General features: G+C 56.4%; 2 protein-coding genes across 6 annotated transcripts; both read left to right on the forward strand.

Annotated features, from left to right (window-relative positions):
* Nucleotides 1-269: 269 nt before the first annotated feature.
* SPNS1 (sphingolipid transporter 1 (putative)) lies at nucleotides 270-8846 on the forward strand. 2 transcript variants are annotated; one of them, XM_006070549.4, is made up of 13 exons: nucleotides 283-361; nucleotides 620-897; nucleotides 994-1059; nucleotides 2687-2823; nucleotides 3995-4146; nucleotides 4238-4304; nucleotides 5094-5239; nucleotides 5863-6018; nucleotides 6330-6519; nucleotides 6874-6939; nucleotides 7443-7541; nucleotides 8055-8226; nucleotides 8503-8846. In XM_006070549.4, exons 2-13 carry the CDS (start codon nucleotides 657-659, stop codon nucleotides 8598-8600), a joined length of 1590 nt encoding a protein of 529 aa, XP_006070611.2. In that variant the 5' UTR covers nucleotides 283-361; nucleotides 620-656; the 3' UTR covers nucleotides 8601-8846. The 2 variants fall into 2 exon arrangements, with proteins under 2 accessions (XP_006070612.2, XP_006070611.2); XM_006070550.4 differs by having other exon boundaries at nucleotides 270-897; nucleotides 8506-8846.
* Nucleotides 8847-9374: 528 nt separating this feature from the next.
* Nucleotides 9375-14904, forward strand: LAT (linker for activation of T cells). Of its 4 annotated transcripts, none has more exons than XM_006070547.4 (11): nucleotides 9376-9811; nucleotides 9926-10031; nucleotides 10158-10192; nucleotides 10450-10519; nucleotides 10653-10714; nucleotides 10806-10983; nucleotides 11054-11154; nucleotides 12920-12982; nucleotides 13215-13277; nucleotides 13419-13493; nucleotides 13661-14904. In XM_006070547.4, exons 1-10 carry the CDS (start codon nucleotides 9709-9711, stop codon nucleotides 13475-13477), a joined length of 840 nt encoding a protein of 279 aa, XP_006070609.1. In that variant the 5' UTR covers nucleotides 9376-9708; the 3' UTR covers nucleotides 13478-13493; nucleotides 13661-14904. The 4 variants fall into 4 exon arrangements, with proteins under 4 accessions (XP_025131456.2, XP_006070609.1, XP_006070608.1 ...); XM_006070546.4 differs by having other exon boundaries at nucleotides 9378-9811; nucleotides 10650-10714; XM_006070548.4 differs by having other exon boundaries at nucleotides 9382-9811; nucleotides 10004-10031; nucleotides 10650-10714.
* The last annotated feature ends 507 nt before the right edge of the window (nucleotides 14905-15411 follow it).

A 15411-nucleotide genomic window follows, 5' to 3' on the forward strand; every position in this document is an offset into this window, starting at 1 on the left:
TACTTCCAGAACCTTTTAAGGCTCCATTATCTCTTTTGATCTCCTTCGATAAGAGGTCTGCCCAGCAGCGCTGCAAATAAGGAAGCCAGAGATTCGGAGCGGGGAGGCACTGCACCAGTTCACCCAGACACCTTTAGGTCGCTGGTCGCGGCGGGAACGCAGCCGGCGGAGGACCCCAGCGAGCGGCCAGAGTCACCTGACACGGGCTGCGAGGCCGCAGGGGCGCGCTCGGCTTCCGTAGCCGCGCCGGGCGCCCGGGCGTCTACCGCCCCAGCCCTTGCTCCAGGGTCACATGACCGGCTCTTAGGCAACATGGCGGTGGCCGTATTGCAGCACCCTGGCTGAGCGACCGCGAGTGCAAGTGGGCTCCTACCCGGGGCGAGGGGTGGCCTCAACCGGGGAGCAGAGAATCACAAACTCTCCTCAACCCGTTCCTGTCTCCGATCTCACCCGAGTTCCACTGGTCCCCTCCGCGCGGTGTGTCCGCCGGCGCGGGGACGCATGATAGAGCCCGGCTGCCATCCCCCGGCTCTGTGCTTCGGGGCAAGCTCCTCTCGTGTGTCCAGGCACATCTCCCTCGCCTGGGTTCCCTCCTTTCTCCAGCCTCCTCCTCTCGCAGGTGGGATCGTCGGTGGGACCCGCGGCCCACCGGGACCATGTCCGGGTCCGACACCGCGCCCTTCCTCAGCCAGGCGGATGACACGGACGACGGGCCGGCGCCCGGCACGCCAGGGTTGCCGGTGTCCATGGGGAACCCGAAGTCCGAGGATCCCGAGGTCCCAGACCAGGAAGGACTGCAGCGCATCACGGGCTTGTCTTCGGGCCGTTCGGCTCTCATAGTGGCCGTGCTGTGTTACATCAACCTCCTCAACTACATGGACCGCTTCACCGTGGCTGGTACTGACTTCTGGGAGAAAGTTAGAAGAGGGGAAGGGAGCGGGGTCCTGAGTGGGGCTGCCTCGGACGGCCCATCCTGAGTCTTCTCCTTCCCAGGAGTCCTTCCGGACCTTGAGCAGTTCTTCGACATCGGAGACGGTAGCTCCGGCCTCATCCAGACCGGTAAGTGGAGGCTAGGCACACACAGCGGCTCTTTTTTCTGTCCTGCCCTCCTTGAGGACACATGCTGGCTTGGGGCCTCATTTTTGGGAGGTACTGTGGCCAGAGCTAGCGGAGATGGCCTCGACTCTACCCTGAAACTGTCCTGTTTGAATAGGACACCACATTTAAAGAGATTTCAAGAGGGAGTCAGTTTAGTGTAATGGTATTTAGGCCGACATGGGTTTAAACATCAGCTTTTCACTGAATGTGATGGTAGGTAAGGCCCTCAGTTTCTCTAAGCCTCACTTTCCTTGTGGGTGAGATGGAACTCATAATAACCAGACTCACCTCCTCTAGGGCTGATGTGAGGATTAAATGAGGTAATGCCTGTGAAGTGGATTGTGCAATATCAGCAAATGGTAGGCACCCAGTAAATAGTGGCAGGAGGGGAAGAGGTGAGTGTTACTTGTTCAGAACTTTGGGATTTGTGGGAGAGGCAAAGCCAAGACCTACTCCTCTTTACCTTCGTTCCCTCCTTCATTCATTTCTGAGCACCTACCTGTGCCAGGCTCTGGAGGGAGTGCTGATGACATCCAAAGAGCATGGCAAGACCTCTTACTCTCATTGTCTTCTAATCCTTTTATCAGCCAAAGAATCTGGGTTATTATTCTTATTTTATAAAGGAAGTAGGTAGTCTTTTTATAAAGAAAAAATATTTTTAAAGCTATACTTTTATAAAGAAACTGAGGCTTGGAGAAAAGTTAAGACTTGCTTAGGGTCATACATCGAGTTTGAGGCAGAAGAAGAGTTTGAAACAAGGTCTTGCAGTGTTTTTTGCTCCACTCCAGGCCACTAAGGAAATGGAGATATTTAAGCCAAAGTTGGATGGAATGAGAATGGGATCACAGGTCCAGTTCTGCCCAGCTCCAAAGAGTTGTTGAGTTAGGGAAGAAACAGGTCTTTCTTGGCAACCTTGTTCACGTTTTCATTCAACTTATGTTTGCTGGGCACCTGTTTTGTGCCAGGCATTGTTTTAAGGGATGGAAACACAGTCATGCCCATTACAGGCAAGGTCTTTTTCTTCTGGAGCTAACGTTTTGCTGTGCATGAGGGGGCAACAGTCCCTAAACTAATAATGAGATAGTATTCTATAGGAATAACTGTTATGTCAAAGAAGACAGAGTAGATGAGATAGAGATTGGATATGTGGTGGTTGGGAAGGTTTCTGAGCCGAAGGTAAAGGAGCTGAGGTCTGTGAAGCTCAGGGGAGGGGAGAGATTGAGAGATGGAGAGGACAGCATCTCCATAGCCTTCAATACCAAAGCCTTAAGTTGGTATTGAACTTGGCAGTTGGGCCATTGTGTGAGGTTGGAGAGGTAGGGAGGGGTGGATCAGATAAGATTTCGGGCCAGGGTATGGAGGATAGGATAAGTCAGCTGGGCCATCCATTCTACAGTGGAAGATTTGAAAGACATTGCAGACGGGGTTGGATGACTACTCCCCCAACCCCAATCCATCCACACCCCAGAAGGAAGCTGTGATGGTTTCAGGATTGGGAGTTATTCTATCCTTCTTCATACTCTCAAGCTGGGGTGGAGGGTGGGGTCGGGGTACTGAGGCTGGGCTGTGACTCTCTGCTTCCCCTCAGTGTTCATCTCCAGTTACATGGTGTTGGCACCTGTGTTTGGCTACCTGGGTGACAGGTACAATCGGAAGTATCTCATGTGCGGGGGCATTGCCTTCTGGTCTCTGGTGACACTGGGGTCGTCCTTCATCCCCAGAGAGGTGAGGTCCCATGCTGGTTCCTGCTCCCACCCCCCACCCCCACCCCCTGCCCCAGCCCTCCCATCAGTCTTTGCTGCTGCTCTTTGGAGTCACTGCAGAGTGGGCCTGGGGAGCTTATGTGCTTCCCTTGGTCCATACCATCTTTTATCCCTTGCCTGCCTGAATCATCTGCCCACCCCATCCTCTCCCCTGTTCTTCCAGAACCTTCTTCTGTCCATCATCCCCTCTCGCCCTTTGACTGGCGATTGACTCCTTCCATTGCATACCAAACGCTCCTGTTCCTCTGCCTTGGGAAAAACCTTACCCGACTGCCCTGTGTTTGTCTTCCTTTTCCTAGCCAGACTTCCCCAAAGGCCCCCTTACCCAGCTCCAGTCTGGGTGAAGGGGCAACCGGTCAAAGGCTCTGCTTTGCCTGTACTTCCTCTCCTCTCACTCCCGCCTTGAGCACGGCTGGCTTACCTGCCCCTACCACTCCATTGCCAAAGTCAACAGGGCCCTCTCAGTTGCTAACTGTAGCTCCCAACTTCCTAGGCCTGTTCTCCCTTAATCTTCTGGGAGCCTCTGGCTCTGTTGACCCACTTCTTCCTTCCGGAAACGCTTCTGACTTCTCTGACTCCCCTCTTCTGGTTTTTGCCCCGCCTCTCTGGCTGTTGCTTCTTTAGTCCTTTAAACTCTCCTCTGTCTGTTGTCACTCTCTGCCCTGGGACTCTGTCTCCTCAGCCCTGGACACTACGTACTCTCCTTGGGTGATCGTGCCTTGTCCTTAGCTTCTAGTGTCTTTGGCAGACAAGTAAACCCCCACCTAAGATCATTATTCACTACTGGGGTCTTGGATGGGTGGACGAGATAGAAATAAAGATTTATTTTGCACCAATAGGTGCAAAATAATGAATAGACCTTTGGTGGTCCAGTTCTCACAGTAGTTATGTGAACAAGTTGTTGTTATTATCCCCTTTTGCAGATAAGGAAACTGAGGCTCAGAGAGGTTAAGTTGCTTTCTCAAAGTCACAGCTAGTAAGTAGTGGAGCCAGGATTCAAGCTCAGGTCTGTTTGCTTCTGAAACCCAGGCCTCTCCTGCCATCCCCGCCACCTCCCCAGAGCGGGCTGGTGAGATTGGCGGGGAGGCTGGCCGCAGTGCGGGGTGCCACCTCCCCCATATCTCATTCCCCAGCGATTCTGGCTGCTCCTCCTGACCCGGGGCCTGGTGGGGGTTGGGGAGGCCAGTTACTCCACCATCGCGCCCACCCTCATCGCTGACCTCTTCGTGGCAGACCAGCGGAGTCGGATGCTCAGCGTCTTCTACTTTGCCATCCCGGTGGGCAGGTGAGTGGACCTCGAGCCTGATAGGGAGGCAGGAGGGCCTCGCCTGGGACGTGACTGACCAGCTGTCTCCTCCCCCACCCTCTTTCCCCAGCGGTCTGGGTTACATTGCAGGCTCCAAAGTGAAGGATGTGGCCGGAGACTGGCACTGGGCTCTGCGGGTGAGTTGGGTCACAGCCTGGGGGAAGGTCAGCAATATGCTCACTGATTCACCCTTTTTTACCTTCAGGCATCCCCCCCTTTAAGGCATTGCTCACTCTGCTAAGCCTGCGGGAAGCCTAGCTGCCCTCACTATGAAGCCACACACTAGATAAAACTCTTGGTTACAGGTGACAGAAGCCATCGTAAACTGTAAGCCCCCTAATGGGACTGTATTGGAAAGTCCCAGGGTGAGCTTCAGGTAAAGCTGGATCCAGGACAGCCACACTGTCCCAGGAATTTGCTCATCTTTTTTCTCAGCTCTACTTTCCTCTGTGTTATCTTCATTCTCAAGCAAATAAAAGCTCCACATGTTTATCTTCCCACTTAGAAACTTTAGCAGCCTGGATCCTTGAGTAGTAGTCCTGGATGGTGTCTGATTAGATGAATGCGGGTCACATGCCTTCCACTGAATCAACCAAGGCCTGGGAGGTTAATGTGACTCTTGTTGGCTAAGCCCCACCCTGTTTGAACCAAATGAGTTGAGAGATGTAGGGAGTGGTTTCCCAAAAGAAAGTTAGGGAAAGTCCGTGGTTGCCAAGGAGGGAGCAGTCAGGCTTGCAGAAACGGGATCCACGGACAGTGACAGTCACCCCTCCCCTCAGCCACAGGTCTAACTTCCTTGAGCAACACTCACTGCTTGTTTGAGGTCTCGGGCCCTGAATTGCCTTTACACACCCTCATGGTCTCTCATTCCCCAGGGCTGAGTACCTCCCAGCCTGTTCCCTTCCTGAAGCCCGCTCTTTCCCCAGGTGACGCCAGGTCTAGGAGTGCTGGCTGTCGTGCTGCTGTTCCTGGTAGTACGGGAGCCACCAAGGGGAGCTGTGGAGCGCCACTCAGACTCACCCCCCCTGAACCCCACGTCGTGGTGGGCAGATCTGAGGGCTCTGGCCAGAAAGTGAGTTTCAGTTCAGTCGCTCAGTCATGTCCGACTCTTTGTGACCCCATGGACTACAGCACGCCAGGCTTCTCTGTCCATCACCAACTCCGGGAGCTTGCTGAGACTCATGTCCATCAAGTCGGTGATGCCATCCAACCATCTCATCCTCTGTCGTCCCCTTCTCCTCCTGCCTTCAGTCTTTCCCAGCATCAGGGTCTTTTCTAGTGAGTCAGTTCTTCAAATCAGGTGGCCAAAGTATTGGAGTTTCAACTTCAGCATCAGCCCTTCCAATGAATATTCAGGACTGATTTCCTTTACTGGAAACTGACTGGTTTGATCTGAGTTTAGTTCCATCCTAACCTAACATCTGAGGCCCCCAGGGATTCCCTGGGGTCTGTTTTGAGATTTACATGGGTGTGGTCTTTGTGTGTTCTATCAGCTGACCCTACCCCAAGGCAAGGAATGCTATCACCTTGGCCCCTTTGTGGCAGCTACTTGAATTACAGGCCCAGATCCTGGGAGCTGGGACAACCATTACACCCAGTGCCCAGACAATTCAAATAAGCCAGAGAGGAAGAACAAAGGTCTCTGACCCTGATACCTCAGTGGAGTCTAACTTCCTCCCTCCTGATTGTCTACAGTCCCAGTTTCATCCTGTCTTCCCTTGGTTTCACTGCTGTGGCCTTTGTCACGGGCTCCCTGGCTCTTTGGGCCCCTGCTTTCTTGCTGCGTTCCCGTGTGGTCTTGGGGGAGACCCCACCCTGCCTTCCTGGAGACTCCTGCTCTTCCTCTGACAGGTACCTGGATGGGGACTGGGCTGGGGGGCCCTGCAGGTGGCAGGGGATGAAGTGGAGAGGGTCTGTGATTCAGACTCAGGCAAGGAGAGTCTGAATCCTGACTCCACAGCTACTTCCTCTCGCAGAGTCTCGGTTTCCTGGTCTGGGAGTAGTTGTCTTCCTCTTGGAGCTTTGTGCGCCATGGGGTTCTGTGCCTAGATAGACCTGGGTTGTGAGCGTGGCTGCGATGGACCATCTCTGGGCCTTGGGGGTGAGGCTAGGGGGCTTGCCAGGCAGAAGGACTAGCTCCCCTTTTCCTCCCCCTCCCCTAGCCTCATCTTTGGACTCATCACCTGCCTCACCGGGGTCCTGGGTGTGGGCCTCGGTGTGGAGATCAGCCGCCGCCTCCGCCGCACCAACCCCCGGGCTGACCCACTGGTTTGTGCTGCTGGCCTCCTGGGCTCTGCGCCCTTCCTCTTCTTGGCCCTTGCCTGCGCCCGTGGCAGCATCGTGGCCACCTATGTGAGTAGCCAGCAGGTGTCTAGGGGGGTGGTCTGGGTCCAGGGTGGAGGGATGACGCACTGAGGGGCAGGACTGGGGTCAGAGCCGACTCTGGAGCAGGAATGCCTGGGTTTGCATCTCAGCTCTGGCCGTTCTTAGCTGTGTGACATTGGGCAAGTGACTTAACCTCTCTGTGCTCAGTGTCAACTGCTGTAAAATGGGATTGCTATTAGCACCTGTCTCCTGCGGGTGTTGTGAGGGTCAAAGGAATTAATAGAGGGGCCTGGTACCTGGTGAGCCCTCCACATGTCTGCTCATGTTGTGGTGAGACCCACCCCATGCCCCCTCCTTCACCACCTACCTCCCATCCTCCAGATTTTCATTTTTATTGGAGAGACACTATTGTCCATGAACTGGGCCATTGTGGCTGATATTCTGCTGGTAAGTAGGTGGCTGGCCCAAGGTTACCCCAGTGGCTGATGGGAGCGGGCGGTGGGTAGGAAACCTCATGTGTGCTAAGTCGCTTCAGTCGTGTCCGATTCTTTGCGACCCTATTGACACTGTACCCCTCCAGGCTCCTCTGTCCATGGGATTCTCCAGGCAAGAATACTGGAGTGGGTTGCATGCCCTCCTCCAGGGGATCTTCCTGAGTCAGGGCTTGAACTCATGTCTCTTATGTCTCCTGCATTGGCAGGCACGTTCTTTACCACTAGGGCCACCTGGGAAGCCCCATAGGGAACCTCACTTGTCTTGAATTGTGATGGTCACCCCTTTTTCAGAACCTAGTCCTGAGACTGACTTCCAGCCCCAAGTGGGCCTGTAGTTTGGGCCTGCCCTGCCCTTCATCCCAGCCACACCTCTGAGCTGGGGTTCCCCTGATGTCAGCCTAGGGTGTGCCTCGGTCCTGTCCTTACACTCTGCCTCCTGCTCCTCTCTCCCACCAGTACGTGGTGATCCCCACACGACGCTCCACTGCCGAAGCCTTCCAGATTGTACTGTCCCACCTGCTAGGTGATGCTGGGAGCCCGTACCTCATTGGTTCGGTGAGCAGGACCTCTTGGCCAGGCCTGGGGTAGGCTTCAGGGGCACCCTACGTTCCTGGCACCAGCCAGTCGCCAGCGGCTTGAGCACAGGCCAAATAAGAGGGTCCAGTCCAGGTGAGGCATCCGAGTCCCAGTGCCAGGCACCCCTCATCTCGAAGCCTCAGCTCTGCCGGCAGGATTTTGTCTTGGTAGATTTCCATTGGTGAGGTCCTGGCTTAAGTCTTCTTCGTTCTTCTGGAGTTTGGGGGCTTCCTTTCCATGCCTCTTCTTCTGACTTTTCTTTTCCTTCTTTTTTTTAAATTTTTTTGATGAAAAATTCTGCAAAGTCTTTGTTGAATTTGTTACAATATTGCTTCTGTTTTATGTTTTGGTTTGTTGGCTGTGAGGCATGCGGGATCTTAGCTCCCCGACAAGGGGTCGAACCCACGCCCCCTGTGCTGGAAGGCCAAGTCTTAGCTACTGGACCGCCAGGGAAGTCCCTCTCTTGATCTTTCTTTCCCTGTCTCCCTGCAGATCTCTGACCGCCTGCGCCGGGACTGGCCCCCCTCTTTCTTGTCCGAGTTCCGGGCCCTGCAGTTCTCTCTCATGCTCTGCGCCTTTGTGGGGGCGCTCGGGGGCGCAGCCTTCCTGGGCACCGCCATCTTCATTGAGAGCGACCGCCGGCAGGCTCAGCTGCACGTGCAGGGTCGGTCGGGCCTCCCCTCTGTCCGTCCACAGCTCCCTGTCTAGCTTCATGATGCTGCCTGCTTGTCCGTCTGTCTGCCCGGCCAGCCCCGTGTACCTGGCCTCTCTTAGTCCTCAGCCCTCCCCTTCCTCGGCTTCGGGGCTGCCTGACCCATGGGCTCATACCCTGCTGTGTGCCCAGCTCTGCTGCTCTGTCCATTTGCCACTGCTTGTTTGTCCCCTCCCTGGGCCTGTGTCTGTCTTTCCATCCAGCCCTGGCTCTGATTCTCTTCCCCAGCAGGTCTGTTGCCTGAAACCGGGCCCACTGATGACCGGATCGTGGTGCCCCAGCGAGGACGCTCCACCCGGGTCCCTGTGTCCAGCGTGCTTATCTGAGGGATCACCGCTTGCTATCTGCAGACCTGTTACAGCTGGCCCTGGGCCCACCCCGGGAGGTGCCCGGGGCCCAACTCCTCGGCTAGCCCATTTTCTGGGAGGGGCCTTGGGCCATGTTCCAGCTCCCACACACTACATGGGTGGCCAAGTGGGGACATTGGGGGCTCGGGACGGGGGAGCCCCTGCCCCTGGAGCAGCCCTGGGGGCTCGGTGCTATTTGTAACTGAATAAAATTTGTAGCCAGAACCCCAAGTGCCTGCTGGAGTCTCTCTGGGTTAGGGACCTCTGACCTCTGGATGGTGGGAGATGCTCCCTCTCTAGTCCCAGGGTCCCAGGGGCTGTCGGGTGACCCCCGTGGGCCCTGGGGCAAAGCCCTGTCCTTCTGGGCCGGTGAGCACTGGGGTGGAGTGAGCTGGCTTTGTGTGACCGTGAGTCATGCCCGTGTCTCCCCTAGAGCCCGCCCTTCTTAGCAGGCCGGCCTGGGCGAGGTGGGGGTGGGCACACTGGGGGCCCCTCAGAATTCCCGGTGTTGGAGCCTCTCCTTGCTGCCTCTGTGAGCCATGGCTGTGGAGGCCACGGCCGCTGGCCAGCCTGTAAACACCTTTCCCTCCTCTCCCCAGTATGAGTTGCCCCTTGCCAGGGAGACCAGCTGACCCTTCTGGAGGGCCCAGGGTGGCTCCTGAGGTGGCCTCCTCCCCCTCCTCACTGGCTGAGTGGGGGTGGGAAGGGGGCGGGTGCAGCCGGCTGAGCCCCGATGATTTCCTGCCCTCACCCGGCGCTCACCACAGCTTCCTGCCACAGGCAGGCAGGCGCTGAGGAGAGGCGGGCACGGAGCGAGGGGCAGGTAGGGCTGGGGCACAGGGTCTGTGTAGGGGTGGCTGGTGCCCCAGACGCCAGCCCAGGCCCTGGCCTGACCACCCTGGGGTCCAGGGTCTTCCAGAACCAGCGCTGACGCCCGCTCAGCCCAGCGAGGGGAGGGGATCCAGAGGAACCCCCGCCTCCACCAGGCTCCCAGCAGGCTGCCAGTACCCTTCCAGGCCTGGCCCTTGCCCTGCTGCTTCTCTGTGTGGAGGGGTGTGCAGCGAGCAGCTGGGCCTGGTCCAAGCAGATGGAGGTGGTCAGCCCGGCTGTCTACGTGCTGGGGCCCCTGCTGCTGCCTCTCTTGGCCGTGTTGCTGATGGCTCTGTGCGTGCGTTGCCGGGAGCTGCCAGGTGAGTGGGTGCCGGTGGGTTGACCAGATGCCCTGACAGTGCCAGGGATCCTCACTCCATTCTCTGACCCCTTCCTTCCCTTTAACTGTCTGTAACTCTTTCTTGCACGCGGAGACGCTGAGAGCCCCATACTCCATCACCCTCTGCCCTCGTCACCCTCTTTTCCTGCCTCACGGGCCCTCTCTTCCCCAGGCTCATACGACACTGCCGTCTCCGATAGGTGAGTCCGCCCTGTCGACCCCGTTTGACTCCCTCAATGCCCAGTGTGGGGCTGGGCCCCTGGGGGACTGGGGTGGGGTCCAGGGCCTCTCCCAGCTGCTGACCCGAGCTGTGTCTCTCCTGCCAGTTTGACCCCAAGTAGCATCATGATCAAACTGCCTCGTGAGTACATGAGTGTTCCCTCCCTTGAGTTCAGGGAGAGGGTCCCCTGGCCTGGGAGAGCGTGTGCCTATGTTCCATTTTCCCCCTGTGGCCGCCCACATGGCCTGAGCTGGGGGTGGGGAGGGAGATGGTGTCCCCCTGCCCAGGCCTCTCCAGGGCCCCGGGGGTGGCAGGGGTCAGTCTGCCCTTCGAGGCCTTGTCCAGGGTAGGGGCATGAGGTGTGGAGTCATTCCTTCAGCTTGGTACTGTGTCCTCAGCCACACTCGTCCCACGGCCATCCACCACTCCCTACCCGCTCCCGAGCCAGCCAGACCTGCTCCCCATCCCGTAAGTACCCCTCCCCCTGCCAAATCCCCCCTTTTACCCCCTCACCTCGGACTGGGGGCCTCTTGCCCTGTTGCAAGCCCTCTCCCCCTAGAGCCCCATCCCAGCATGACCTATGACCTTTGACACCCAGAAGGTCCCCGCAGCCCCTCGGAGGCTCCCACCGTATGACGTCGTCCCGGCAGGACTCAGATAGTGGTAAGTGTGGAGCGGGTCCCACAGGGCTGGGGCCTCTGGGCAAAGGCCCCCTCCGAGCTGACTCAGTCTCCCTCTCACGCTCTCTCTGCAGCCAACAGCGTGGCCAGCTACGAGAACGAGGGTGTGACTGGGACCCCTGTGGCCCCGGCTGGGAGGCGGCTGAGACCCGTCCTGGGCTCCGCTGACCCTGTATGGTCACCCCCAGAGGCAGCCTGTGAGGATGCAGACGAAGATGACTATGAAGAAGACTATAACAACGAGGGCTACTTGTGAGTGGCCAGGCGGGAGGTGGGGGCCGAGGCCAGGGCTGCTCGCTCACCTGACCCTTGACTCCCACAGGGTGGTGCTTCCTGACAGGGACCCGGCCACCAGCACTGGCAATGCCGTCTCACCGGCTCCTGCGTCCAGCAAACCCGGCCTCCGAGACAGCGCCTTCTCCAGTGAGTCGGCCGTCTGACCACTCCCTGCCCCTCCGTGCTGCGGCCCCTCGGGTCTTCCCTCTCCTCCTGGATCCTTGTGGCCCTCCATCTTCTCGCTTCTCTCTTTCTAGCCCTCTTGTCCTTCAGCTAGGGGACTTCCGGCTCCAGTCTTCTTTTCTTTTCTCTCCTCTTCCCTCTTTGTCGTTTGCTTTTATTGTCTGCAAGATTTCCTTGACTCTATTCTTTTGACTCCGAGCTTTTATTTTGTCTTTCTTGTCCAAAAGCTCTTCCCTCATTTCTGAATATTCCTTTCTCAGAGCCTCCTCTCTTGTTTCATGAAGGCGATATCATCTTGCAAATCTTGAAGAATAGTGATGATCAGCTGTCTTTTCTGGGTTTCTTTGGAAAGTTTTCTTCTGCTTCCAGTGCTGTTTCAGTTTCCTTTGGGCTACTTTTCGCTCTTCGTTTTGGTTTCATCCTGCCTCTTGGAGGCTTTTATCAGTGTCTTGTGATCTTCAGTGTCCGTTACTCTTTTCCTTCTATGCTTGCTCTGTGCCATCGTGTCCACACCCTGGCTTTATTTGCCATCCAGATCATCTCTAGCTCATGGCCTCTCTCTTGGGCCCCAAACCATCTGTCCAGGTGCTTATTTTCATTCATTCATTCACTCACTCATGTTCGTCCATCCACTCACACAATTCATCCAGCATACTTACTGGTTGCCCCTGAAATAATCACTGCTAATGAGATAAAGTTGTGATTAAGGCAGCTCACATTACTGAGGGCCTAGTACATGCACTACTAAGAGTTTTATGTGTATTTGTTGTTGTTATCTAGTCACTAAGTCAAGTCCGACTCTTTTGCAACCCCGTGGACTGTAGCCCGGAAGGCTCCTCTGTCCACGGGATTTCCCAGGCAAGAATCCTAGAGCGTGTTGCCATTTCCTTCTCTGGGGGATCTTCCCGACCAACTTATTAATATTAAAACCTCATAATTCCCAGGGGCTTTTGAGCTTCTCCCTTCCCCTCCTGCCTCTCATTTGTCCCATCTGTACAATGATTTGTGTATTTAACAGAAGCTTGGCAGCACTTACTATATGACAGACCTTATTTTATTTAACTCACCATTTTCACAACACCCCTCTGCGGTGGGTACTGTTCCTCACCCTATTTTACGAAACTGAGGGCTGGAGAGTTTAGGTAGATCATCTGAGGTTAGTTAATGCTGAGGCTGGACTTGAACCTGGGCATTCTGGCTCTGAAACCTGCTTGTCCACAGCCTCATGGAGAAAATAAGTCAACCCCTGAAAGAATAAGATGGCGTCAATGGCGCGAGGCACCAGGAAGGGACGAGGACAGGAGAGGGGGTCAGGGCAGGCCTGGCTGAGGAGGAGGAGCCAGTGGGGCTGATGACGCCTCTGCCACCACCCAGCCTTGCGTGCTGTCTCCTTCTCCACACATGTCGCCCGGCCCCACCGCCCCAAGCTGCTCCCTGTGTCCCTGCTCGCCAGCCTGGGGGATGTGCTGGGGTCTCTTGCCTCTCCTCCCACAATTCTGTTTCCTCTGATCAGTTCTGGTTAAGTTGCCCAGGTTCTCTCCATGGCCATGGGCGTCACAGGGCCGGCCTCTCTGTACCACTCCGGGCTGATGGTGGGCGTGATCTCTGGGTGGTGGGGGGGGAGGTTCCTGTGTGCAGGCATCTCGGGCTGGTTACGTGGGAAGTCTTGGGTGTCTGCATTTGGGGAGTCTGGGTAACAGTCCCCGGGGCACCCATGCTTTTCCTCTAGTGGAGTCAGGGGAAGATTACGTGAATGTTCCTGAGAGTGAGGAGAGTGCCGACGCATCTCTGAGTGAGTGTGGGGGGCCCTCCTGATGCCCTCCTGGGGTCTGCCATCCCTCCCTCCCTCCCTCTTGCCCCTACCCCATCCTTACTCTCATGCCATCCTGGGGTGGGTGTCTCCAGTCCCCTGCCCCCCCGTGGCTCCCTCGCCCTCTGCCTGGGTGTCCTCTTGCTCTCTCATCCTCCGTGTGACCTGTCCCCTTTTGGGTGTGGCTGTCCCACCTTCTGATCTGTCCCCACAGATGGGAGTCGGGAATATGTGAACGTGTCCCAGGAGCTGCAGCCCGGAGCGAAAACCAAGTCTGGTGTGTGTGTGTGTGTGTGTGTGTGTGTGTGTGTGTGTGTGTAGGGAATGGGGGAGGTGGGGCAGACCCTGAGGGAGCCGCCTTGAAGATAGGGGTGGGTTCGCTTTATGAGCTGAGGAGTAGCCTCCCCTTTCCTCACAGACACCCAGAATTCCCAGGAGGTGGAGGACGAGGAAGCTCCAGATTACGAGAATTTATAGCTGAACTGAGGGCCTGGTGAGAGGCCCCGCCCGCCCCAGCCCTGCCCTGGGCCTGCAGGCCCTTGACCCTTCCCACCCTCTCAGTCCTCTCTGTCTGACTCTGGGGATCCCCTCTGACCCCCACCGACAACCTCCCCCCTGACTCACAGCCCCTCCCCATCTCCCTGTCCTCTTGTGTTTCAGCGTGCAGCCGTGCCTGTTCTGGAACCAGCCTCGCCTGGGAGTGCTGAGCTGGGCGGCTGGCGGTGGCTCTGTGGGGCCCCACTTGGCAACCTGCCCCGGCTGTGGCCTGACAAAAGCCTGAGAATTTTCCCCCTAACTTATTGTCACTTTGGGGTCCAGTCTCTGTGGCCCCCGAACTCTGCACCTTCTGACGCAGCCTGAGAGTGAACCACCCCGGCCCCAGCCCTACTCTGTCAGAGAATAAAGGCTGGTGCGGTCTGCAGTACTCTTGGCTTTGGCTGGCCAGTGGGTCGGAGTCAGGGTGAGGGTGGGCTGTGTCTGAAGGCTTGTGTGGTTGTGTGAATGCATGTGTGTTTCTGGATCTCCATTCTCACAGGCCCTTCGTGCTCCCAAGGGTCCCGACCAGGTGTGTGTGAGTGACTGCATGAAGCCTGGGATTCGTTGCTTTCTGAGTGAGGCTGTTTCTGACCCCGGCTGGCACTCCTGGGGCTCGGACATGTCTGCCCACGAGATAGTCCTTGGAAGTGGCAGGCAACGACTGTGATGATGGGAGAAGGGGGTATGGGGAAGCACTGGGTGGGCAAGACCTTCCCCACTGGCTCCCAGTTTCTCCATCTTTAAAACAAAGGAGTTGACTCACTGACCTCAGAGGACCTTCTTAATTCTTAATTTTTGTGGTTCTTAATAAAACAGAACTTTAAAAAATTGTCTAAGCAACTGAAAGTGTTAACGGGCAGCACAGTCTTCTTCAGGCTTGGATATACAAATGACTCCGGGGGTTTTGCTAAAATGCAGATTCAGATTCAGTCAATCTGGGATGGAGCCTGGATGGACTCTGCATTCCTAAGGAGCTCCCAAGTGGTGGTTCTACAACTGCTGTTCTGAGACCCTGTTCCAAGTCGCAGGGTCTGGTGGATACCCTGGTTGTTGTGACTGGCTTCCCTGCGCAAGCGTGTGACAACCTGGTCAGAATGAGGCCCAGCACTGGATGTGGGCGAGAAGCATCAGGAAGGAGAAGCTTTCTTGTTCATGGCAGTCGTGGAGCAGGGAGAACGTGGCCCTGGAGCCCCCCCACCTGGAGAGTCTCCCGAGAACGAAGCCAGCGTGGAGGGGAGAGACGGCCTGGAGATGGGCAGGGCTGGCTTCCTGGTGGTGTCAGAATGCTTGGACCCAGTCCAAGCTGAAGATAGACATCCCCTCCGACTGCCAGTTACTTGGGCCAATAAATGACCAGTTTCCTTCAACCGGCTTGATGGGGAGTTTCTGTCTTACACAACCAGAGTAGGCCTGAGTGAGATGCAGAGTCGTTGGCATCCTTTGCAAAGCTGTGGGCTCCAAAGGTGATAGATAGTCACAGCTCATCTATGGAGCGCCTGTCGCATCTCCCGGCTTGTTTTATCATCATCATGCCCCTGTTGTCCGTGAAGGTGCCTATCCCGTATCCCCATTTTGCAGGTGGGAACATGCAGGCTCAGAGAGGAAAAGCGGTTTGCCCAGAGGCACACAGCCAGAATGGCAAATCTAGGGGGAGATGTTTGCCTGTTGGTCTTCAGAATCATTGCTGGCAACACCTTTGCTCTGGGTGTTATACTAGCTGCTGGCTGCCCCAGGCAGGGAGGTTGTGAGAGGCCCGTTGTAAAAGTGGGGGAAGGAGGTCTGGGGAGGGGCTTGACAAGCTAGATGTTAACAGGTGGCATTAAGTCATTTTGTTTGGAGGTAGTTAAAAGGCAGAGGGGGACTTCCCTGGCAGG

This window comes from Bubalus bubalis, chromosome 24 (genome assembly GCF_019923935.1).
Source record: "Bubalus bubalis isolate 160015118507 breed Murrah chromosome 24, NDDB_SH_1, whole genome shotgun sequence".
NCBI classification, from domain to species: domain Eukaryota; kingdom Metazoa; phylum Chordata; class Mammalia; order Artiodactyla; family Bovidae; genus Bubalus; species Bubalus bubalis.